The sequence below is a fragment of the Poromitra crassiceps genome (genome assembly GCF_964638095.1).
Source record: "Poromitra crassiceps genome assembly, chromosome: 16".
NCBI classification, from domain to species: Eukaryota; Metazoa; Chordata; class Actinopteri; order Beryciformes; family Melamphaidae; genus Poromitra; species Poromitra crassiceps.
The window spans coordinates 6,799,563-6,824,458 of NC_139645.1; the positions used below are offsets into that span (position 1 = coordinate 6,799,563).

General features: G+C 43.0%; 1 protein-coding gene across 4 annotated transcripts; it reads right to left on the minus strand.

The window, feature by feature from the left end:
* Positions 1–2,837: 2,837 nt before the first annotated feature.
* arfgap2 (ADP-ribosylation factor GTPase activating protein 2) lies at positions 2,838–22,910 on the minus strand. 4 transcript variants are annotated; one of them, XM_083652559.1, is made up of 17 exons: positions 22,830–22,910; positions 21,923–22,041; positions 20,879–20,951; positions 20,552–20,683; positions 18,556–18,639; positions 18,128–18,236; positions 17,492–17,548; positions 16,521–16,565; positions 13,564–13,616; positions 11,939–12,075; positions 11,575–11,706; positions 11,087–11,215; positions 10,075–10,227; positions 8,833–8,959; positions 6,050–6,137; positions 5,703–5,824; positions 2,838–5,151 (listed from the first exon to the last, which is right to left on the minus strand). In XM_083652559.1, the coding sequence occupies exons 1-17, from the start codon at positions 22,899–22,901 to the stop codon at positions 5,131–5,133; spliced, it is 1,653 nt and encodes a 550-aa protein (XP_083508685.1). In that variant the 5' UTR covers positions 22,902–22,910; the 3' UTR covers positions 2,838–5,130. The 4 variants fall into 4 exon arrangements, with proteins under 4 accessions (XP_083508685.1, XP_083508684.1, XP_083508687.1 ...); XM_083652558.1 differs by having other exon boundaries at positions 8,812–8,959; XM_083652561.1 differs by lacking the exon at positions 16,521–16,565.
* Positions 22,911–24,896: the final 1,986 nt, after the last annotated feature.

The window sequence follows — 24,896 nt, forward strand, 5'->3', positions numbered from 1 at the left end:
AGGATGAGATCGACCGACAAGGAAAACTGTTGGACGCTGTGCGGGTACACAGCGCAGCCTTGCCTCCAGACCTCCAGCAGTTGTTGGTCATTGGGGAGGGGCCGGGGGTTCCTGAGCAGTTGGAGTGGAGCTCCAGGCTGGACCAGGAGGATCCAGAGCCCCCACACAGAGAGGAACAGGAGGAAGTCTGGATCAGTCAGAAGGGAGCCCAGCTTCAGGAGGACCCAGAGCCCCCACACATTAAAGAAGAACAGGAGGAACTGTGGACCAGTCAGGAGGGAGAGCAGCTTCAGGAGGACCCAGAGCCCCCACATGTTAAAGATGAACAGGAGGAACTCTGGGCCAGTCTGGAGGGAGAGCAGCTTCAGGAGGACCCAGAGCCCCCACACATTAAAGGAGAACAGGAGGAACTGTGGACCAGTCAGGAGGGAGAGCAGCTTCAGGAGGACCCAGAGCCCCCACACATTAAAGAAGAACAGGAGGAACTGTGGACCAGTCAGGAGGGAGAGCAGCTTCAGGAGGACCCAGAGCCCCCACACATTAAAGAGGAACAAGAGGATCTCTGGACGAGTCAGGAGGGAGAGCAACTTCGAGGGCTGGAGGAGGCTGATATCACCAAGTTCCCATTCCCTGTGAAGAGTGAAGATGATGAAGAGAAACCTCAGTCCTCACAGCTTCATCAAAGCCAAACTGAGCAGAACAGAGAGGCAGGGCCTCTAGCCAGCAGCTCAACTGAACAAACAGAAGCTGGTGGAGAGGACTGTGGAGTATCAGAACCAGAGAGGAATCCAGCTAGTAGTTTACAACCAGGTAGTGATGACAACAAGACTCCAGACCCTTCTGAACCTGAGACTGAAGACAGTGGTGAAGAAAGGATGGAAACTAGTGCACCTCAGTTAGGTGTAGACTCACAGAGAAACAGTGAAGTTCTTGTGAAGAAACACTTGAGTTGCTCAGTTTGTGGTAAAATATTTGGTTATAAAGCACACCTGAAGATACACATGATAGTCCACACAGGTGAGAAACCATTTAATTGTTCAGTCTGTGGTAAAGGTTTTGGTCGTAAATCAAACTTGAAGACACACAGGATAGTCCACACAGGTGAGAAACAATTTATTTGCTCAGTCTGTGGTAAAGGTTTTGGTCATAACAGAAACTTGAAGACACACATGATAGTCCACACAGGTGAGAGACAATTTATTTGCTCAGTCTGTGGTAAATGTTTTGGTCATAAACATGTCTTGAAGACACACATGATAGTCCACACAGGAGGGAACAAATTTGATTGCTCAATCTGTGGTAAAGGTTTTCGTGATAATGGAGACTTGAAGAGACACCTGATAGTCCACACAGGCAGGTGTGAGACTGCTCAACAATTGCTCAGTCTGTGGTAAATATTTTTGTGAAAAGGGAACCTTGTACCGGTACACATGATAATCCACACAGGAGAGTAAACATTTAATTGCTATCTCTGGTGGAGGGGGGATTTGAGCGTTATGCATGCATCTGTGTGTATATACAGTGTGTGTGTGTATCATTGGTGTGTATGTATGTATATATATATACAGAAATTATCTGTGCTAAAAGTGTGTTGTGTGTTCGTTCGCCATTTTTCTTATCTGGTCTCTGCTTGACTACGGTGATATCATGTTAGAGATTTGATTGCTCCACTGCCCTGGCAATTTCATGAAAACGTAACAAGTGTGATCGTTCCCAATCACTACATTGGTGAGAGAATGAGTGAACCATTCCGACCACGGTTAATGGGTCAAATGAAAGATATATAAGATGTATAACCTACCTAGTAGTGTATAATATGTAGTTAATGATGAATATGAAGTACTGTCTTTATACAATAAACACAATATCAAATGTCTTCTTGTTTAGTTTTTAATTGTGCCTATAATCAATGTCTGAATACAGGATAATGAGGAAAATGAACTGACCCAATATTGCCCCATGTCATTCCAAATTAACCCGCATTTTCTAGGTAAGGCTGCCCTCTAGTGGACAAAAGGGGGGAAAGCAGGTTGGCCTGTTTCACCCCAAGAGTCTCACTTTGCAAAGTCATCAGGTGGGCCGGTTCTGGCCCCCGGGCCGTACGTTTGACACCCACGCTCTAAAGCAATGTCCCTTATGGTGCAACAAAGTTCAGTTCTTAATTTGGTAAGCCATGCAGCCGGCTGGCAGCTGGAAGGGCTTCGGCTGGGAGCACCAACTGAAGACTGCAACTGTAGTTATGTTCAACTAAATTGATGTATGCAGTTGCATGATGGGCTATATATACACAATACAAGTATTTTTCAAAATCAGATATTTTCAATAAAAGATGATCAAACATGATCAAAATATATATTTTGTTTGAGGTAGATTGTCATAGGGCTGATTACTGCCTTAAGTTGTTTTTCTGCCATTTTATTCAAGTCACATGAGTTATCACAAGTTATCCTGAGACTATAGTCTGGCAAGTGAGACTATCCTGACACACAAGGGGCATTGTGAGGACATACACTAAACAAAAGTGAAATTAACTCAAAGCAATTTTCTGATCTCCCAGCATTTACTGCAAGGTTGACATGAAAGGAGAAGTTCACCCATTATCATTAGCTATTCACTCCCATGCTGGTGGAAGGACGAGTGAAGTTTTTTTAAGTCGACAAAACATTTGTGACAATTGACATAAATGGTGACCAACTTTCAAACGTATAAAAACAACAGGAAACCACATACTGCTTGTCTGGCAGCGTCAGGATAGGATTTAGCAAAACGACATGAAAAACAGGTTTGCGAGTCTGGGAGAGCGGAGTCAATGAAGACAGGAGCAGACCGCAAATGTTTTCCCTCTTTATTAACATATCGAATAAGTCCCATTTTTTGTAGACTACAAATAAATAGTTGAATGTTTCATCATTTCAATCTGTGTGTTAATTATCTTTTTGGACAGTTTATCACAGGGCGGGACACACATTGTCAGGCATGGCCACAGTAAGGGGGAAGAAATATGACACTCAAATCTATTCCGCAGCCACAAAGAAAAAGAGATGAGGACGTTTACAAAAAATGTTTCCAGACCTTTTCATCTACTGGATACTGTCGAAAACAATCAATCATCATAACTGTGAGCGTCGAGTCTGCCTGGAATGCAAAATGAAGGGACCGTCCCATCGACATATAAAAGATATAATATATATCTGAATGGAGCGTCCCACAGAAGATCAGTGACAGAAAAATGATTCATCCATGTCTGCCTTCCTGCTCGCTGTATTTAGACTACTCTGTCTTTCATCACAGAAGTTTAAATGAGACATTTGGTTATACTCACTTACACACCACTTATCCTACAAGTTTATTGAGTACAGCTGCTTATTGCGTATACCTAACTAACATCTGGTAGAAGTACTACGGTAGGTAAAATGGCAAGACAAGGGCTGTTTTTTCCAATAACAGGGTTATTTTATATATGATGACAAGGTTAGGTAGAAATACTGAAAGGGTTCCTTGTCTCCAGTAAGGCATACCAGTGCCCCGTGTTTACAATTAGGAGACAAATCATTTTTGACTCGGGGCAAAATCCAACAAGCCAAACAAAAGTCAGGAACATTTTCCATCGGCCAATATGTCTATGAGACGGAAGAGATGTAAATGGGGGAAACCAAGATAGTTATGTCTCTAAAGATGAAATAATAGAGAGCCAAAGTGGAACGTCACTTCCTGCTTCAGCACTGTACCAGAGATTTTCATCCGCCATTTATTTTCCCATAGACATTTAGTAAAAGGCTTATAAAAATAGTTTTACTTGTTCAACCCAAACGGTTCAGATATATTTAGAAACAGGAGAGATCGCTTAACATTTCACTCAGACCAAAACGTAAAACAAATGTGGATTTAAAGAGCATATTTTTTCGATGTCGTTTTTTAAAGTTTTGGTCCGAGTGAAATGTTCTATGGTCTCTCCCGATTCTAAATATAGCGGAACCGTTTGGTTTGATTAAGTAAAACTATTTTCATAAGCATTTTACAAAATGTCTATGGGAAAATAAATTGCGGAAGAAAATCTCTGGTACAGTGCTGAAGCAGGAAGTGACGTTCCACTTTGGCTCTCTATTAAAGATGAAATCATGGATTTTTTTTTGGGGGGGGGGGACAAGAAATCTTTTCATGTCTTTACAGAGATCAGGCAGACGCGGATTCAACTGGTTGTTGTTCCTTCAGTTTTCCCTGAAGGTTGGGGAATGGACATGCATAGAAAATGATCAAGGTTTTTTGAGCTTGGAATTATAAGGTGACATAAAAAATAGAAGAGAAGAATCGTTTGGGGTTGAACATTTTCAAGTGAGAGCCAGGTGTTGTCCCAGCTCAGGCATCAACTTATTGGATGCTTGTTATCTCAGAACTGCACTCCACCCAAACTCAAACCTTATAATTACAAGCTCATTCTTTATCAGAGTGAGGCAACACACTGAACCCACTGAACCGAAAAAACAGTGAACAACCACTCCTACTTCCTCGGTGTCTTGGCTGCCAGTGCGTTATGTAAAAAATAAAAAATAAATAAAAATAACTAGCGGAAAAACTGTACTGTAAGTGAGCAGCAGGGAACTGAACACTGAATGCAATTGTTCAAATTAACGCCAAATGGTTAAAATATATACTGCTCCTTTTCAATAACATCCACAATAAAACAACAAAAACTGACGTAAGCATGAAATAATATTGTGATAATATGAATAAAAACAATACCTTGACTTATTTAGAAGGAATCAAATATAGTAGAATTAACTCAGACAAATATAATTTTGAAACCTAAGACCAAAAAAACTCTCTCTCTCACAGTAAATTACAACACAATTCTTGGTTTAGAAAAGACTATATATCCCTCCAATGGTTTTTCCTTTATGAAAATAAAACTCAAGAATCTGCTAACGAGAATGAGAAAACAAAAATACTGTCTCACTCCTGCAAATTGTCTCTAAAAGACGGACGGGGCGAGAAGGACGATTTCTCTCTCCATGCAATCTTTCTACTTCCTGTCTCTCCCGCCCAAACGCGCCCGTCGCTCAGGAGGCTGGTTTGCTCCATGCAGTCGTTAGTACGTCTTCCCACAGGTCCCCGCGCGTCTCCCGAGGTCGCTCAGTACGCGCCGTAGTGATCCTGGACAAAGATACAACAGACATTATTTGTGTGTAGATTCATACAGTAATGCCAGATGCTGTATCACTGCCCCTTTAAAGCAATATTCTACTTAGTTTTAACATGGAGGTTATTATATTTTATCACTGATTGGTCAATCACAGCATTCTACGGTCTACCGCTGCTAGGTATAACAGACCGTTGCTATGCACGCCGTTCTGAAAGACTGGAGGACGACGTCCAGTCATATCAATCTGCAGAAAGAAGTCCGGTAAATTTAGCTCATTCGCGACACCCGGTGGCTAAAAGTGTTACCGTAGCTTTCTTTAGTACGTAGCCGTGTAATAAGCGGTATAATGTACAGGGAGCCGGTCATTATCATGAAATAAACCCCGATAGGGTGATCAGGACCCTTAAATATTATGTTCATGGCTGTCGAGTGCAAACAAGCCCCATGTTAAAACGAAATGAGTTTGTTATCCAAGTTAGTTTTAACATTGGGGTTGTTGTTAAAGCTTATTATTAATATTGCTTTAAGCTTGAGGATGACACAGATTCTGCCACTCTCTCACCTGGATCGTATTCATGACACCGTTGGCGAGAACGGCCATCTTGCCCGCCACGGACTTCACCCCTTGTTTGAACTGTGCGATGTCCGGGCGGGTGGGGAGCACGCTGTCTAAACCTGACACTCCTGGAGAGGAGAGGAGCAGAGGAGAGGAGAGGGGAGGAGAGGGGAGGAGAGGAGAGGAGAGAAGAGGGGAGTCAGCACCAGCCAAAACATTCACAGCATCTGCTTTCTCACACTCCAGCATGACAAAAATATTGTTTTTCTCTAGTACACGTGTGTGTGCACTGTGCACTGTGCGCTCGCTCACTCACTCCCTCACTCACTCAACTGTGTCAACTGCTCTCTTACCTGTGCGGTCACTGCCGTCCCCAAACAGGTCAGCTGAGCTGATGGAGGTGCTGCCCGACATGCTCTCCAGTCTTGACTTTGCTTCGTACTGAGAAGTAAAGCAACACAGTCAGTTCATGTACTGAGAGGTAAAGCAACAGAGTCAGTTCATGTACTGAGAGGTAAAGCAACAGAGTCTGTTCCTGTACTGAGAGGTAAAGCAACACAGTATGTTCATGTACTGAGAGGTAAAGCAACACAGTATGTTCATGTACTGAGAGGTAAAGCAACAGAGTCAGTTCCTGTACTGAGAGGTAAAGCAACACAGTCTGTTCATGTACTGAGAGGTAAAGCAACACAGTATGTTCATGTACTGAGAGGTAAAGCAACACAGTCTGTTCCTGTACTGAGAGGTAAAGCAACACAGTCAGTTCATGTACTGAGAGGTAAAGCAACACAGTCTGTTCATGTACTGAGAGGTAAAGCAACACAGTCAGTTCATGTACTGAGAGGTAAAGCAACACAGTATGTTCATGTACTGAGAGGTAAAGCAACACAGTCAGTTCATGTACTGAGAGGTAAAGCAACACAGTCTGTTCCTGTACTGAGAGGTAAAGCAACACAGTCTGTTCCTGTACTGAGAGGTAAAGCAACAGAGTACGTTCCTGGGGATCACTGCTTCTCAGACCTTGGCTGAGAGGCTGTAGAAACACCAACCACAGGAAGGTGACTTACTGGGCAGCATAGACAATCAGAGCAGGTCAATACCAGACTCAGCCAATCTGTCTATAACTCAATCCAGACACAGCTTACAACTAAGATGATGAACGATCATATTGACTTATCGCCCAGCAATAGTTACAACTAATATAAAATGGCCAATGAAATCCCTGCCCATGATTCATGACTTCCACTACACCAGGGATACTCAACTGAAATGATAGGAGGCCAGGGGCCAGTTAATAAACAAACAATATACATTTTTCTGTAGCGGATTGTAGGTTTTTGGGGTGTCAGCCGGAGTTTAGTCTGACAATGTTGTGCACACCGGATAGTTAGTTAGGTTAAGTTACCGTAAATTCCGGACTATAAGACGCACCGGTCTATAAGCCGCGGGACCAAAATTGACTATTTTTTTCTTCTATAAGCCGCACCGGTCTATAAGCCGCGGGTGTTTTGATGTTTAATTACCATATGAAAGGGTTCGTGCACAGAGAGGAATGTCGGGAAAGCGATGGCTGTTTGGGGAAGCTCCCATTTATTAACATTTCAACAAAACAAAACAAAAGTCAGGTCACTAATCCCCAGACAAAATCACACAACAATAGGCTATATGTGCAGCAAACCTGTAACCAGAGAAGTCAAGTCACTAATCCTCGTCTTCCTCTTCTTCCTGCGTACTGAAACCACCAAAGTCCTCATCTTCAGTGTCGGAAACGAACAGGTTCAGGGTGGCTTCGTCAACCACTCTCCTCTCTCCTTCATTGTCACTCAAAACCAACGAACTCCTCTTCATCACTGTCGGCATCGAACAGCCTCTGAAGCCTCTGACGGCCCTCAGCGCCAGCTGTGGCGGCGTCATCCTCTTCATCCCGCAGCAGTCCAGCGTTTTGGAACCCGTTGGTGATTGTGGATGTTTTCACACTCCTATAATATTCCGTGCTGAGACAGTTCCTCCTGCTGCACCGTCCAACGCCTCACCATTGACTCATCGATGCCCAGGTTACGCGCGGCTGCTCTGTTTCCCTCTTTTAATGCGAGATTGACTGCTTTCAACTTGAAAGCTGCGTCGTGTGAATTTCTGCGTACCTTCCCCATGGTAAGTGAGAGTGTTGCTTCTACTGCTCGTTCTCATGCTGTCGAGAACGAGCAAAGCTTTTTTTTGGTGAAAGAATCCTCCAGGGCGCTTCTTGTTAACAGTCCGAGTGAGTGGCAGGTCGAACGTCAAAGGCACTTCATCCATATTTATGATCTGCTCCGGTTCGATGGAATATTCCTTGATCTTCCTTTGTGTGAATTCGCCGAAGTTTGTGATTTTCTCCTGGTAGTCGGGGGAGGGAGTTGATGGCAGAGTGGCCGTTTGCTTACCGTAATTACCATATGTAAGTGGTCACGCACAGAGGGGATTGTCGGGAAAGAGATGGCTGTTTGAGGAAGCTCCCATTTACCGTATTACCGTAACATTTCAACAAAACAACATAACACAACACCACCGTTGTTTATTTTTACAGTGCACACAGTGTCCGCGGTGTGGTGAAAAGAGGGCAAGAGAGGAAATTAAAACAGAAGTGGATTTATAGTTAGAAAGAGTGCTAAAAAAGAGAGATTTTATTTGTATTTTTTTTTTTTTTTCTGAAAAAATCCATAGATAAGACGCACCGTTATATAAGCCGCAGGGGCCAAAAAACGGGAAAAAAGCCGCGGCTTATAGTCCGGAATTTACGGTAGTTAGGTTAAGTACATACATAAGTGCCTGGGTAGCGAGCAGACGGCAGTATTTGACAATTTAGCAGCTAAATTATAGATTATTGAAAGATATTCCATATTCCAGACTGAAATGCTATAACAGAAGTGGAGTATTGGCCAGAATGACATGAACATTTGGACACTTATTCAGCGGGTATCTTGCATGTTGCGTTCAGGTGCAGTGTAAAAAAATATATAATAATAATAATGCAATTCCATCACTGGGGCCGCAAGTTGAGTATCACTGCACTACACCTTTGCCAATACATACATTTTAAAGCTTGAAGAGGCATTACTGTGTTGCTGCGGTTTGAAACCGAGACGGAGAGGTTCCTCACCTCAGCGGTGCTCTCCCGGCCGAAGAACATGTCGGAGGAGATCGCCTTGGCGTTGGCAAACTTCTCCCGGGCCTCACTTGACTCTGCCACCGGCGCCGACACCTCCGCTTTCCTTCTACTGGGAAGCCTGGGAAGGGACAAACAACACGCATGATGAGCTGTGACCATTACAGCTTAACAACCGGACCTGGGCATCGGATTGACTGGACTCTGATTGGTTTTACACTTTGAGGAAATGCGAATAAGCAAGACACAGATAGACTGAGATTAGAACGTTATGGGGAATTGTGTTGTTCTGGAAGGGAAATAGGAACATTTTGAGAGAAGAGTAAATAAATAACTAAAGTAACACGCTTTAGGAAACTATTCATCACTGCTGAACAAAACGGCACGGTGGTAGGACGGCACGGTGGCTCAGTGGTTAGCGCTGTTTCCTCACAGCAAGAAGGTCCCGGGTTCGAACACCGGTCCATGCCAGCTCCTTTCTGTGTGGAGTTTGCATGTTCTCCCCATGTTTGTGTGGGTTTTCTCCGGGTGCTCCGGTTTCCTCCCACCATAAAAGACATGTATGTTAGGGTTAATACTCCTGCCGGTGCCCCCTGCAGCTGCTGCGCTGCGGCTGCCCACTGCTCCTAGTTCTAGGAAGGTTCCTAGTAGAGGATGGGTCAAATGCAGAGGATGGATTTCCCCATGAGGATAAATAAAGGATAACTTGATAACTTAACTTAAAAGAGGCGGTGATCTTGATCTTCTGCTTAGGGGTCTCAATGATGAGTTCATTCTTAATGTAATGTTATGTGTCCCTCCTCTCGCCTCCACGTTCAGGCACTAACCCTGAACCGCTGCCTGACTCAATGAGGCCATATACACCTGTCATTTAACATGCCTTTTCTGTGATCAGATTGCAATCGGATAGTGCTTGACCACATTAGCCCGATTTAATTTACCACCTGGCGTTAGCATGCGTTTTGGGTGATCAGATTGCAATCTGATCACCCAAAATGGCTGTCCTCTCAATCCGCATACAGTTGTTGTATACAGATTGAGAGGACACATTGCATTTACACTTGTGTTCAATGTGTACAAAGTTTTTGAAAACAAAAAGAGTCAGGAACTTCCTGTTTTACAGGCTATAGACAATTGTTAGTAAGCCATGACGTACGTGTGTGTGCGTGTGTGTGTGTGTGTGTGTGTGTGTGTGTGCGTGCGTGCGCGCACATATGAGTATCTGTATGCAGGTACCTCTCTCCTATTGGCTGTATACTGGAGATGGTGACCTCCTCTTTGGGATCCTCTTTCTCCAGGGCCCAGGAGGTGGTGAAGGAGGACGTTCCTCCCTCCGAATCCCATCGGGAGCCAAAACTGTCTCCCACTGTAAACGGGTTGTCCTTATACCTGCACAGCCATCAGACAAAAAGCAACAGTTCAATAAGCTGTTACCTGGTTTAGTGACAGAACCTGCTCCACTTTCCCTCCATCATCGCCATTTCTATACGATCAAAAGACCACAGAACAGAAACGCAAGTAGGTGATAGAGACACTGCATGAAATAGGCCACGCCCATCACGGGGGAAATAGGTCCGTTCACTCCCATTCACCAGCGTCATTTTCCTTGAATGAAACATAGCTAAAAGCTGTTGTGTGGTGGGGCTGCGCACACAACAAATGTAAAAAATCGCCAATTAAAGTTTTTTTGTACTCCCGAGCAAAACAAGGAAGCCATTGAGAATTGGCGAGAAGAAAATGTGGATTTAGCTGTCAAGGAAGTAAGTTGGAGTGTTCATCTTCCGTATATACGATCTTTGTGTGCAACTACGTGACATACTGTAGGAGAACGCCAGCGCGTCTGATGCCATCTGTCTGATGTTACACCAGCGTTATTTTCATTCATTTAAACATGCCTAAAAGCTCATGTCATAGTATTTCACTTCAGGCCACCGTTTATCCAGCGTTGTTTGGGCAATGAAAAGGGACACTGCTCCAGGCCAACTGAGTTCATTTTCTCGATGTACCTTTCCCTCTCCGTTGGAGGAAGTGTACTGAAAGAATCTTTTGACATTATCTAAAAAGAAAACTGTCCGAATCCCTGTAAAACCCCGCAAAACTATTTATATCTGATGAGAGTTCCTCCGTTCGCCCCGGTTAGCTTTGCCAGCTGCAGTCGTCAGGCAGTGCTTCCTTGTATTTTCCCCCGTCTTGGGCGTGGCTTCTGAATGATGACGCGTTTTGCAGTGTCTCTATGAGAGGGTCTTACTTGGGGGGTCCAGAGGTGAAGCCGGGCTCCTCGAACATGTCCAGTTTGGAGCGCGAGGAGCTCTTGGCCCCCACAGGAGTCTCCTGCTCAATCACCTGCATCTCTGACATCACCGAGTGAGACACAGCGCTGAAACAGGAAGCGTACCAGCCCAAAGGTACACGCGCACGTGCGCACACACACACACACACACACACACACACACACACACACACACACACACACACACACACACACACCATAATTAGTCTGTTACATAATATAATAGTCTCGTACAACAACAAAAAACAGCACTTTTGTGATTGACGACACATTATGCAAGAGTATCAGCAAGAATGCAGATCTGGGCTGTAGCTATAATCATTTCTCAAAAGCATCATGAGACGTTCATCTTTGAAGTGAATGAAGGGAAGGTGACCAAAGATTGTCTAGGGAGACTCGGTCACGATCAGTGTGCAGGGGAGCGGTTTGGGGGGCCGGGGTCTCACCTCCTATTGCCAAAGCCCATGCCCAGTCTCTCCGCCTGCTCTCTCTTCTTGCCTTCCAGGCTGTTGATCTTCTTCTCCTCCATCTTCCTGTCGATCTCCAGCTCTTTGTAGGCCAGACGCATGGAGGCCACGCTGCAACAGCCGGGACAAGAGACATCAGAGCACAGCTGGGGCGTATACTTCACTCATCTGTATCTGATCTTTGCTGGACAATATTTTGTAGGAGCAGACTGTGTGGTTTTTTTAGGAGCAAATTTTAAAGTCATAATTAGCAACATTTACATAAGATGAATATCATTTTTGCTACTCTCCATCACTGCCTAATGATACACAGTTATAAATAAAAAGATGTTGGATTTCTTACATGGATTCCTCAGCTTGCTTCTTAGCCTCGGCCACCTGCTCCTCTCGCATCTTCTCTGCCACCTGCGCCTGCTTCTCCACCTCCGTGAAGCTCTTACTGCTCACCTTCTGGGCGCCGAGACCTCTCTTAGCTCCGAGCTGCACGAGGGGAAACACTAAGTCATTTTGGGTCTCCGACAGGTTAGATGCTTTGTGTTAGGGAGTTGTGTTACAGTTGGGTTACGTTGAGTTGTGTTACATTGTGTTACGGAGAGGACAACAACAACAGACTTAAATCGTCGCAGACGTCCGTCAGTGGGCATGTTCATTACAGGTGAAATAAGTATATTTTGTGAAATAAATAAGTCGATTTTGAGAATCCAGAGAATCGTGACTGACCATAAAACATTTCACTTTCAGCAAAAAACAAAAAATAAATGCAGGAAAAAAGATCAAAAATTATATTTTCTCTCTCGCTTTTATCGTTTTTGCTGAAGGTGAAATGCTTTATGGTCAATTCTCTGGAAGACGGGTTGGCTCGGTTCAAGCCTTAAAGGAGAATTTCGTTTTTTTTCAACCTGGACCCTATTTTCCACACTAAGGGACTCATCGTGACATATTTTTTCAAATTGGTCGAGTACTCAGCGAGACAGCCTTGTTTACAGCTGGAGCAATGTGCTCAAACAACTATCAGTGTAACTACACAGGGCAATCCTGCACCGCATCGTCAATACACGTTCGCTAATAAAACTGCTTGTGTTGCCGTCTGCGGGAAGGCTCAAACTGTCAATATAGTGTTTGGCAACATGGAAACGACTCTATACATGAGTATTATTCTCCAGGGTTTACTGTGGGACAGAGAAAAAGTGCGTATGAAGAGGCGAGGGGAGAGAGAGAGAAAGGAGCACATCACAGCGCGTGTTGACACAGTGCAAGCTTCCCTGCTCCTCTCGCGGTCTCTCTCTCTCTCTCTCTCCTCACCTGGAGAGGCGTTCTCTCCTCACCTGGAGAGGTGTTTTCACGTTGCCAGACACTATAATGACAGTGCAAGCCTCCTTGCTCCTCTCGCTGTCTCTCTCTCTCTCTCTCTCCTCACCTGGAGAGGCGTTCTCTCCTCACCTGGAGAGGCGTTTTCACGTTGCCAGACACTATAATGACAGTGCAAGCCTCCTTGCTCCTCTCGCTGTCTCTCTCTCTCTCTCTCTCTCCTCACCTGGAGAGGCGTTTTCACGTTGCCAGACACTATAATGACAGTTTGAGCCTTCCCGCAGACGGCAAAACAAACAGATTTATTAGCGAACGTGTATTGACGATGCGGTGCGGGATTGCCCTGTGTAGTTACACTGATAGTCGTTTGGGCACATTGCTCGAGCTGTAACCGAGGCTATCTCGGTGAGTACTGGACCAATTTGAAAAAAATGTGTCACGATGAGTCCCTTAGACACGTACAGTGTGGAAAATAGGGTCCAGGTTAAAAAAAAACCGAAATTCTCCTTTAAAACTCGTTATATACGGTTTTTTCGAAATGTCTATGGAGAAAATTAATGGGGGAATTCACTTCTGGGGCAAGAAACGTCACATGACTTGTTGAGCTCTATAGCGGTTCCCAAGATGCGAGGTTTCTGGCTTGGAGAAAACATCACTCACCCCTTTTTTGGCAGTCATGGGCTTCTTCTTCCCAATGATAGAGGATTTCACATCTGTGATACAACAAACAACATGAGACGCTGCTCCTCATTGGCCACAGAAAAGGTCAGAATTATCAGAAATATCAAGCTGTGTTAACAAACTGCAAGACATTGATTTTTTTCTAAGCCTTCATTTAGCCAAGAAGGCCAATTAAGAACACGTTTTTACAAAGGTGACGTGAAATCAGAAGAAGAAAGGAAGACATCAGCTCAGCAATATGGCTGCAGAGGAACAACACTGCATCATCTGTGAAGGACAGGGGCCTTCTTTGGCTTTGCTTTGTTAATGCTGAAACTGCAACCAATCAAATCATCGCAGACACAAAGCGTGAAACTTGGTTAAGGACATGTAAGCCAATGGCGCCGCAGCTTATTAGAACTTAGCAGCACGTCAAACGTGTTGAAGCTCTCGGACGTCGATTAGCTTTGCTATTCGAAGGAACTCAATTTGCAAGATAGGAGATTTTGTAGTTGTGCAAGAATAACATTTTGAAGGAGTAAGGGGACATTCACACCAAAAGCGTTTTTTTCAGTCAGAACTAGGGCTGCAACAACTAATCGATTAAATCGATTAAAATCGATTATTAAATTTGTTGGCAATGAATTTGATTATCGATTCGTTGCCCTTTTTTTCATATTTCATTTGAGTTAAATTCAGATTATTGAAACTGGATTAGCCTGACCAGTTCTACTTGTTTAACAAGCTGAAGCATATGCTCTGCCTTTAATTCAAGAGAAGTCTGCCTTTTAATTTCATATTTAATTTTAGTTCAATTCAGATGATTGAAACTGGATTAGCATGGCCCCAGTTTAATTAAAAGTTATGACCAGTTTAACTAAAAATCATATAGCCTGCCTGTGATTCCTTTTTATTTCATATTAGTTAAATTCAGACTATTGAAACTGGATTATTATTATTATTATTATTATTATTATTATTATTATTATTATTATTATTATTAACTTTTTTAAAAACATATAGGCATGTAATTCAAGATAAGTCTGCATTTTATTTCATATTTCATACAGTTCAAATAAGACCTTCTGAGCATGAACAGTTTGACTTGTTTAAATTTAAAAACATATAGGCCTGTAATTCAAGTCTGCCTTATTTCAATTGGTTTTTAGCCCTAGTTGCACTTCTGTTGCACTTTTTTGTTCATTTGAAGTTTATAACAGTGCATGAAGGCATTGTGTATTAAATTAATGCGCTATTTTTTGTGCAATTAATTTGAGTGGTTCAAAAAAAAATCCGAAATTTGGGTCGCGACTTCATGACAAGGAAAATAGTGGGTCCTGAGGCTACACCAGTTGAGAACCACTGCGTTAAAGCACTTTATTTAAGAAGATATGAAGATATCTTTTGCACTTACACCATACATTTGTATGTATTTTGTATTCGTTCATGCCCTGTCAAAGCTATTTGATGTAGCAAAGCCCGGTGGGTTTTTGTTTAACAAAAAAAAAGTTGTTTTTCAATAAACGGATGGAAACAATATCAGTGCATTTTTTAATCCGATTAATCGATTAATCGAACAAATAATCGACCGATTAATCGATTATCAAAATAATCGTTAGTTGCAGCCCTAGTCAGAACGCTATGAAAATCATGTTGAGAGCACTTCCATTGTGCACAAAACACAGCGCACACGGAGTGTTTTTTTTGCGCTCTGTTTGTTTCCCCCTGCAGTCGCGCGCAGTACAGATCAGAACACAACGACCACAAGGACAGTAGCCAGCTAGTTTTGTCTGTTTGAGATTGTTCACTGTCAACATGAAAGCCAGATTATTGCCAATTCTGGCAGCAGCGGAGGTCGAGAATACCTCGGGAGGAGAGAAGGTAGGAGGAGTGGAAAACACGAGCAGCGCGCTTTTCCTCTAATGTTCAACTTTTTTCAGCTTAAAAACGCCCACAGAGCTCCTCCGAAAACAACAGACGCCACCAGCGCTTAAACACCAGGTGCGTTCATTAAAAGAGGAGCACGTCTAGCGCGTCCTTACATAGAGAATGAATTGCAGAAAGACGCTGGCAGCTCCAAAAACGCTTTTGGTCTGAATGTCCCCTAAAGAAGTAAAGTAACAGACGCTTTAGGAAACTAAAGCGTACGAAAGATAAGATAAGAAGTATCAGAACGAAAGATGTTGTGAGACGAGTTGACCTCTTCTATGCAGTGTGTTTATGCGTTAATGTTATTAGCGAATAGCCGAAACGGACGCGGAATAACGCTAATAACGTTAAAACTGCATAGAAGACGTCAACTCGTCTCACAACAACAACAGTGGAAAATGACTGTAAAGTTGCGGTGCAAGTTGCTATTTAGACTGTAAACAGTGGAGCATGGACGCGGAAAAGGAAGTGACGGTGGCAGGAGAGGCGCGCTGTACAGGAAGCTGAGAAAAACGGTAGGGCTGTTCCAGAGTCTATTTTTCAAATAAAAATAGACTCTGGGTTCCTAGATTGAGACTGCAGTAACCGAAATCAGAAGAATATCATAAATGTACAGTGAGCTGCAAAGGTAATTATTAGGATTCAGTGCTGTAACCTCATCAGTGAGTCAAGTGCTTTGATTTCTCATGCAAAGGTGCTCATACATCTCTGCCTTTTTACACAATGCAGTGGCCTTGCTGCTGCACATTTCTGACTGGGAATCCCAAATTATCTTCTCAAAGAGCAATTTATTTACCAGACAATTATCACCAAAAAAGCCCAGAAAAATGACCCCTAACTGCTCTAAAGGAGATTTAATTTTGAATTTATTTTTAATAATAGTTCAAATGTATAAAAAAAATATTCCCACTGCTTGAAAAACACAGAGCGCCGTGTGTGGGCGGGGCCTTGTGAGGTGTCAATCAAGCACATGCCCCCGCAGCATAGCCAGCCAGCGGTCAAACGACAACCAGGCACACTCTAATCACCTGTGGGTATCCCTGCTTCCTGTGATGCCAAACGCATGGCGTCCTCTACAGGACGGGAGGGACACACCAGACATCACAATCATATTCAAGAAGAACACAGAAGAAGCAGATGTTACGCGAGCATATTAATGCGCGCCTCCATATGCTTTCAAGCCAAATTATACACAAAAATGGGGGGGGGGGGCTGCTACTGGTTGTATTTCTGTCCCTGATATGTATTTTTGATGAGATGCTGTGCTCGGTTAATTGCAGTGTTTTTGTCTGAGCACCTTGGAGACAAAAAGGTGTGGAGGTTCATGGCTCCAGAGAGAGAAGAGTCTGTGTGCTTTTGACTGGAACGGTCTGGTGGGAAAATGCCTATGCAGTGAAGCAGGTCAACTCATCTAGAGCTTATTGTTGTTTGTTATTATAGTTTCTGTTCTTCTAACAGTAGGATTAGCTGTATAGAAAGTGAAAGTATGCATACACAGAAATGTATTATGTATTATTATGTAATGAACTTATTGGAGTTTTACCCTAGTATACAGAGGATACATCATATTGATTGGTAGACTGGAGCAAGTATCTATCCAGTAAATAACTAAATGTCCAACATGATAAAAGAAGTTACCAATGAAAGTGCTGAGTTTTATGGTTGAGATAGTCCCAACGCCAGACCCACGAGAGTTCTTACGCAGATACACTACGTTACTGCATGCTGCAAATCTCTCTCTGGGTCGCTTCCCCTCAGCCAGCTGGGGTCGGAAGTGAACCGTTCACTTGGCCAGTGATTGGGCCAGTGGTGGATTCAGTCTTCACCAATCAGTAACGACTTTGCGATCAGTGACGGCATGGGAGGCGCAGCCCATTTTTCAAACCGCTCTCTCATTGGTGCTACGACCTGTCACTCATTCAAGGGTTTCACCCCCCCCCCCCTATTTGAGTCTGGGGAGAGGCTATGGTTGAGACAACAAGGCTCGTGACAGACTCACCAATGGAGGCTTTCGGCGATATGCTCAGTCCCTCGATGCTCGGCCCGTCTTCTGGCTCTAGCAAGAAGCACATAAGATCATGTCAGGGATCACATAAGATCACATGAGATCACGTCAGGGATCACATAAGATCACATGAGATCACGTCAGGGATCACATGAGATCCCGTCAGGGATCAGACAGCTAAAGCAACACATCAACGTTTGTGTTCAGTCAATCACAAGTGGATGACGGGACATTTGTAGAAATACATACACACCTCGACCAGCTATTTTCTTACTACATGAGAACCTTGGTCAAGCCCTTTATAATGGAAGTCATTCAAATGAGTGACATTTTAAAATGAGTGAAATACACACACCAAGCCAAATCCAGTTGGATTTGAGCATCTAATAAAACGGCAGCTTATAACACGGCAGTTTTAACACTTATTTTCTGCTAGGCAATGTATTTGGCCATGATGCCATAAATGAATCATGCTGGCAGTTTAAAAATAAATAAATAAATAAATAAATAAATAAATATATATTAATATTAATAATATCAATAACATTAATAATATTAATAACATTAATTATATATATATATATATATATATACACACATATATATACATACATATATATATTTACTCACGGTTGTTGGTGTCATCCTGGCCTTTGGCCGGTGTGTCCAGCTGTGACGTGATAGCGGTTCCATTCTGCTCCGACAGGGTAGGTGGCGCCATGCTCCAGTCATTAGCAGGCTGGAAACATGAAAAATAAAATAAAACAATTTTTTTCAACACATCTTTTCCTCAATTGAGTGCACAAGAACACATAAAGCCATGTGCTGTGGCATAAGAACATCATATTTTAGATCAAGCAGTATTGCTCAACATCAGATTTGACAGGAACAGGAAACATTGCTTCAAACAAACTAATGTGTCACTGGTTCCTCGATGTGAGAACAATGACATATTCCAGGCATTTGCACAATATGGAAAACTTTTCAATCACTGAAACTAATGTGAAGATAGTCGCTTTCCAGACCGTAGTGTTGCTGAATCCTAAATGGTAACAAACCTGTGTAAGCTCTGCAAAGAAGTCTGTCTCTTTCTTCTCAGGGGCTGCGGCTGGAGTGCTTCCCACAGACGAGTCGATCCATAGCTGCAGTGAAGACAGGAGGAGTGTTTGAGTTGCTTGGAATTGACACAATTAAGGAGACATTCACACCAAAAGCGTTTTTTTTTCAGTCAGAACGCTGTGAAAATCATGTTGAGAGCGCCTCCATTGTGCACAAAACACAGCGCATGGAGCATTTTCTTTGCGCTCCGTTTGTTTTCCCCTGTAGTGGTGTGCAGTACAGATCAGAACACAACGACCACAAGGACGGTAGCCAGCTAGTTTTGTCTGTTTGATGTTGTTCACCGTCGACATGAAAGCCAGATTATTGCCAATTCTGGCAGCAGCCGAGGTTGAAAATCCCTCGGGAGGAGAAAATGTAGGAGGAGTGAAAAACACGAGCAGCACGCTTTTCCTCTAATGTTCAACTTTTTTCATCTTAAAAACGCCCACAGAGCTCCTCCAAAAACAACAGACGCCACCAGCGCTGAAACGCCAGGTGCGTTCATTAAAAGAGGAGCACGTCTAGCGCGTCCTTACATAGAGAATGAATTGCAGAAAGACGCTGGCAGCTCCAAAAACGCTTTTGGTCCGAATGTCCCCTTAATCAAACAATGTTCAGAAGAAGCTTGTCTGCAAGTTACTATCGCTTTCCCTTATCATTTTATTTTTTAGCATCTTGCCTATAATGAGCCGGTAATCTGTGACAAGGTTGCCACTCTTTTGTAATGATCGATTTCAAACACTTTCCAAGCACAAATTATTTCCAAATGTACGGGCCAATTATTCACAAAGATGTTCACATGTACAAGTCTCGTAAGTCCTTGAATATTTTGTTTCCAGTCGTGCTTACACATCGGAATGAATCATTCACACTCAACATAAATTCAAAGCAATCTTGAAATCCTCAACTTTTCTGCTTGTAACATATGCCGGGAGTGATATTGTAGATAGGAAGAAAGTTTCAACTTTCAATCACTTTCCAGACCCGTTTGCTGTGATTTGTGAACAAATCACGAGCCGGTGGACTTTGAAGTAGATCTGCAAACGTGGCAAGCACACTGATAATCACCACTACTCTTATATAACATGTCACTGATCCACAAGACAGTGACTCTGCACTGAATTCATGCTATTTAGTTTTATTTTTTCAAAAACAAATCATACTACAGTGCCACTAAATTATGTGAAGTGTAGCTAATACAGACTATAGGAGCAGGGTCAGAGGTCAGATCATATTTCCCAATTATATTACTTCTAGACTGGATAGGGTGCTACCTAGTTATTATTAGCTTACAATACAAACTGTATCTATCGATCTATAAAATTGAGTATGTGGGCGATATTTATGTTTGCTTGTATGTTTCAATTCTGTGTCCGGCCACAGCTACGCCGTTTCAAGTGCGATCGGGCTGAAACTTTCAGGGCGTGTAAAGGGAACCAGTGTGGGTGACCTGACAGAGCCGGATTTCTTCATTAGGTTAATTCGCTAATGATGTGATGTCATCTGTGATGTCATCAGTGATTATGTCAAAAGTGAGGTCATAAGGGTGCACACAAACACACAAGGAGGCATTGTGACAAGACTGATCAGTGATGTCATAGGGGGGCACACACACACACACACACAGATGATGTCATCAGTGATATAATAGTGTGAGTTCAGTGATGATGTCATCGAACCAGACGGAGACGATGGCTTCCGCCCCTGGGCTGTGTGGGTGACCTGACGGAGCCGGATTTCTTAATTAGGTGATTGCCCTAATTATGATGTCATAGAGCAGGCGAGGCAGCGACACACAGTGGTCATCAGTGATGTCATAAGTGCAAGTGAGCTACGGGCGATGTTGTGGGGGGAGGGAGAGGGAAAATAAAGAAACCACCTTTGCTAAAAAAAAAAAAAAAAAAGCAGTGTTCATAGTGTATGGAATGTAGCATACAGTATATTAATACTTACATCTGTGCCATACTTGGACAATGCAGCATTGGCCTGCTGTTGAATCTTCTCCCTGTACATCTGGGCCGCGCGACTATTGTACTTGGCGTTGGTGTCGTTTGTGGAGCAGCCGTGCTGGCGGAAGAAGGCCGTCTTCATTGACAGAGGAGAGAGGCGATGAGTGCGCTGTGCTCTCACATTATCACTGCATAATCATGCCATAACTGTGGTCTGAGCTAGTTATTTACACACTACATTAGACAATAATTGCCATAGCACGATATTCAAACATGTCTCTTAGCAGGTGTCATTGTCAACATGTCGTAGAAATGTTACCTAATGACTTACCGCATTGGCATTGCCTCCGACCTGCATGCATCGAAGCTGAAACCAGTTCCAGTTGGAGTCTAACTCAGTAGATCTGGAGGGAACAGGGAGTACTATTGAAGTCAGTCACTTACGCAGTCAGCACACAGTAGAACGAGGAGCTGTCACAGTGAAAGAATTTCCCCTGTGCTGATTTAGGCCGCGTGGCTCAACAGCGCGGTATGCAGTGTATGCGTTAACTGTCAAAAAGTCACTTTGAAGTTGCTGGATGATGGACAATCTATATCCACTCGCAGCGGAGGGAGGGGGACTGTGAGTGAACATAGACGTCTCTGGATGACAAGCAAGTACAGTCAGCAAGCAACAAGGTGGAGAGGCAGAGACACAGCAGCCAAGCTTCGCTCAGAAGTCATAACGTAGCTACTTCACAGAAACAAGTTGAATTCACTTGAACACATTGGGGTTGAAAGTAGGAAAGAATATGCAGTTTCTCCTGCATTTTCACAACATAACCTGTCAGCTCCGCTGCTCAGAATGAAACTCTCTGTGTTTGAATGTGCGTTTGTTTAACCAGGAACCAGGGTCCTGGTTGAGTGGAGTTTGCCATGTTTAAGCACCCTGATTGGCCCCAAAGGTCCAAACACTGCCCAGGCGGGACACTAGATACCATCTCACGAAACGTCACCTCACTAAACATTACTTGACTTGACTGAATTACTGCATGACTTGAGTTTGGCATGTCGTGTGATGCCCTAGGCTATGCCATGCCGGGAAAAACGTGAATTTAGCGTAGTTGTGGCAGTTGCTTGTCATCCAGCATGGTTGGTTTGTCTTAATGGTCTACAGCATGGTATTACAATATTGCAGATACTGCGACAGCCTTATAACCCAGGTAAACTTGATCATGGAACTATTGGTACTTGACAATAACAATAACAGATTATTTCCCCCTAGGCAATGACCAAGGAGAATGGTTATGCAAGCAGTCACATAAATATGCATCACAGACTAGTTATTACAGTTGATATGACCGTTGAGCTGGCCTGTAGTTATGCTGAAGCCTACCTGATGAAGCTGAGGTGCACTCCCAAGGAACGGTGAATACCAGAGCAGTCAATGCACAGGAACACACCATAGGTAATGCTTGCCCAGCTGGGGTTTTTGGCAGCACAGTCAAAGCATCCCTAGGTAGAAATGACATTGTCATTGGATATTGTCATAATCGTGTTTATTTAAATAGCTATACATTACATTGATACCAGCTACAGTAACGTTAGAGCAGCTATAGTGAGAGGAACTGAATGGGTAACAGTGCTGTCTTGCATCGATCGATAAAGCCAGGCACCCGTTCTACTATGTTTAGGGTAGCGCATAATATTGAACTGATTTGTACAAGCTCTCTAGCAGATAACTAGATAGCATAGCGTTAGTTAGCTTTATCTGGCTATGATACCGACTATGAAACCAACGCTATCGCATGGCTTTAAACAACACGCAGCAACATATTATCATCAGTCAGCAGCTGCTAGCTAGCAGGAGCAGCATCATGTCGACAACACTACAGTGACATGTTAATAACGTTACTTCAAATGTGTAACGTTATTATCGTTACTGTAAAGGTATGGTTGTTCCACGTCACACGTCACGTTCACTGTTTAGCATCCAGGCTCGGTAGGTATAGCGTAGCGTAGCTAGCTGGAAAAGCTAACGCTAGCCCCCTAAACAGTATACGTGGCCTTTAATGTTTGTCGGTTTCACCCATAGGTTTGGTACTAGCGGTAAGCACAGGCAAATGTACATCATTCTGGCCGTGTAGGCCCACAGCTGCTAGAAAACCTAGCATTAGCTAACAGTTAGCCGGGTGACCGCTTACTATGCTGTGCTGGACAGACGAAGCTGACAAACTAGTGCTAATAAAAGTCATGCTAACAGGACAACACGCACGTGGCTGTGTGTGTTTACGTTAGCCTACCTTGTTTGTGGCAATAGATCTTAACCGTTTGAAAATGGTAAGGATTTCAGTCTTATTTGGTTCCGTAGCCATCTTGCCACTCTGACAATTTCCACACGCTGACGTCACGACGGGTCCTCACAAGCCTCAACCTACAGGGGAAAAACTATCGAAGGTAAAACAAACGTAATGTCACACAATTGTCGCAATTGATTTATGACATCACTGATGATGTCACATTGAAAACGTGACCAAAATCGTGACTAACAGACACCGCCCGCACATTTATGATGATGATGATTAGTTCTTGTTGCATTACAGCCTCTTATCCAAGCATATTTTATATTTCTAAAAGTTCATAAGATAGATAGATAGATAGATAGATAGATAGATAGATAGATAGATAGATAGATAGATAGATAGATAGACAGATAGATAGATAGATAGATAGATAGATAGATAGATAGATAGATAAATACTTTATTAATCCCGAGGGAACAATCTGTTAAAAATCCTCATTCCCTACCATCTCAACCACACTCTTGATTAATGTAATTGGCAAAAACGTTTCAAAGGTTATATATATATATATATATATATATATATATATATATATATATATATATATATATATATATATATATATATATATATATGTATGTATGTATGTATGTATGTATATTAAGTTATAGGTTGGCCAGCTACAGTCACTGAGGTAATTAACAGCAGGAGGAGGGGGTGGGGGTTGTGCAGGTATGCCATGCCTAGCTGGCCATTTTTGAGTCACGCTTTGCAAATAAAATCTGGTCATGCTTTGCAAATACAGTACAGAGTTAAAATACAGAAAGTTAACTCTTTTTTGTACGGGGCATTTAAAAGCCCCTCTCATCCCAATTCCAAGGGCAATTGTAGATTTGGCAGGTTGGCATTTAACGTTAGTTACAAAAGCACGTGGTTTGTCTTAATGGTCTACACAGCACGGTATTACAATATTGCGGATACTGCAACAGCCTTATAACCCAGGTACACTTGATCATGGAACTATTGGTACTTGACAATAACAATAACAGATTATTTCCCCCTAGGCAATGACCAAGGAGAATGGTTATGCAAGCAGTCACAGAAATATGCATCACAGACTAGTACAGTAGGGGTTGACAGATACTAGCTAGTCACACAGCCAGCGCTCTCAGTCCTTGCTGCTCGTTAAAAATGTCCAAATAGGCGTTATTCTGATAAACTGGTCACATATTTGGAATGTTATGTTATCATCTGAAAAAACAATGAAAAGTTTATAACAGTTTGTTATAAAGAGTCCTGATATGGGCAAATGATAAGGTGAATAAAGACCAACCAATAATGATCAAGTTCAAGTTCAAGTTCAAGAGGCCTCGCTGTAGAAGTGTATGTCCCAGCATCCATCATTCTCTCTGTAGCCTACAGCTACATGTGCTGACTGGAATGTATTGGATTGGAACCATGAAAACCAGTCACTGGAGGCTATAGTCTTTGAAACTAAATCATAAGATGTGGTATTCTACTGCATGCTCAGCTGAGTACCGATGGCTGCATGTACTGTAGGCCTACGTGTGCTTTCCCTCTGCTGTATGGAATTGCTATGGAAAACAAAAAACATGAGTTATGATCAAATCAATCAGGAAAACTCTCAGCTGTGAGTAATCAGCTTTTTTTTTTAATGATATACAAAGACGATCAGTTCTGATCAGTTTTGACTCCCAGTTTTGACTCCCAGTCAAAACTTCAGTTTTGACTCAAAACTTCAGTTTTGACTCCCAGTCAAAGGGTGGAGACTCTGGAGATGATGCGTCATGGCTGCTGTTATGGAAATCGCCCACTCCGCGGGCTCCTGAAATCATGACAGACAGACAGACAGTCACAACTCACACCCCTAGCGCCATCGAGCCTGACATCACTGATGGCATCACAACAATTGCTCACGTGACATCAGTGATGACATCACAATTGCACAACTGACAACACTGATGACATCACTGATGACATCATAATTATGACTGACACTGCCACAGACACCACTTAGCCAATTTTAACAAAAGATAATCTGAGTAT

What these genes read in the sequence shown, in the direction of transcription:
- arfgap2 (XM_083652558.1), bottom strand. Translation starts at nt 22,901, where the DNA reads ATGGCTACGGAACCAAATAAGACTGAAATCCTTACCATTTTCAAACGG. An exon ending in ATCGCCGAAAGCCTCCATTG is followed by an intron (nt 16,566 to 17,491) that starts GTGAGTCTGTCA and finishes CCCGTCCTGTAG; the next exon opens with AGGACGCCATGCGTTTGGCA. An exon ending in GGACGGCAGTGACCGCACAG is followed by an intron (nt 5,825 to 6,049) that starts GTAAGAGAGCAG and finishes TCTCCTCTCCAG; the next exon opens with GAGTGTCAGGTTTAGACAGC.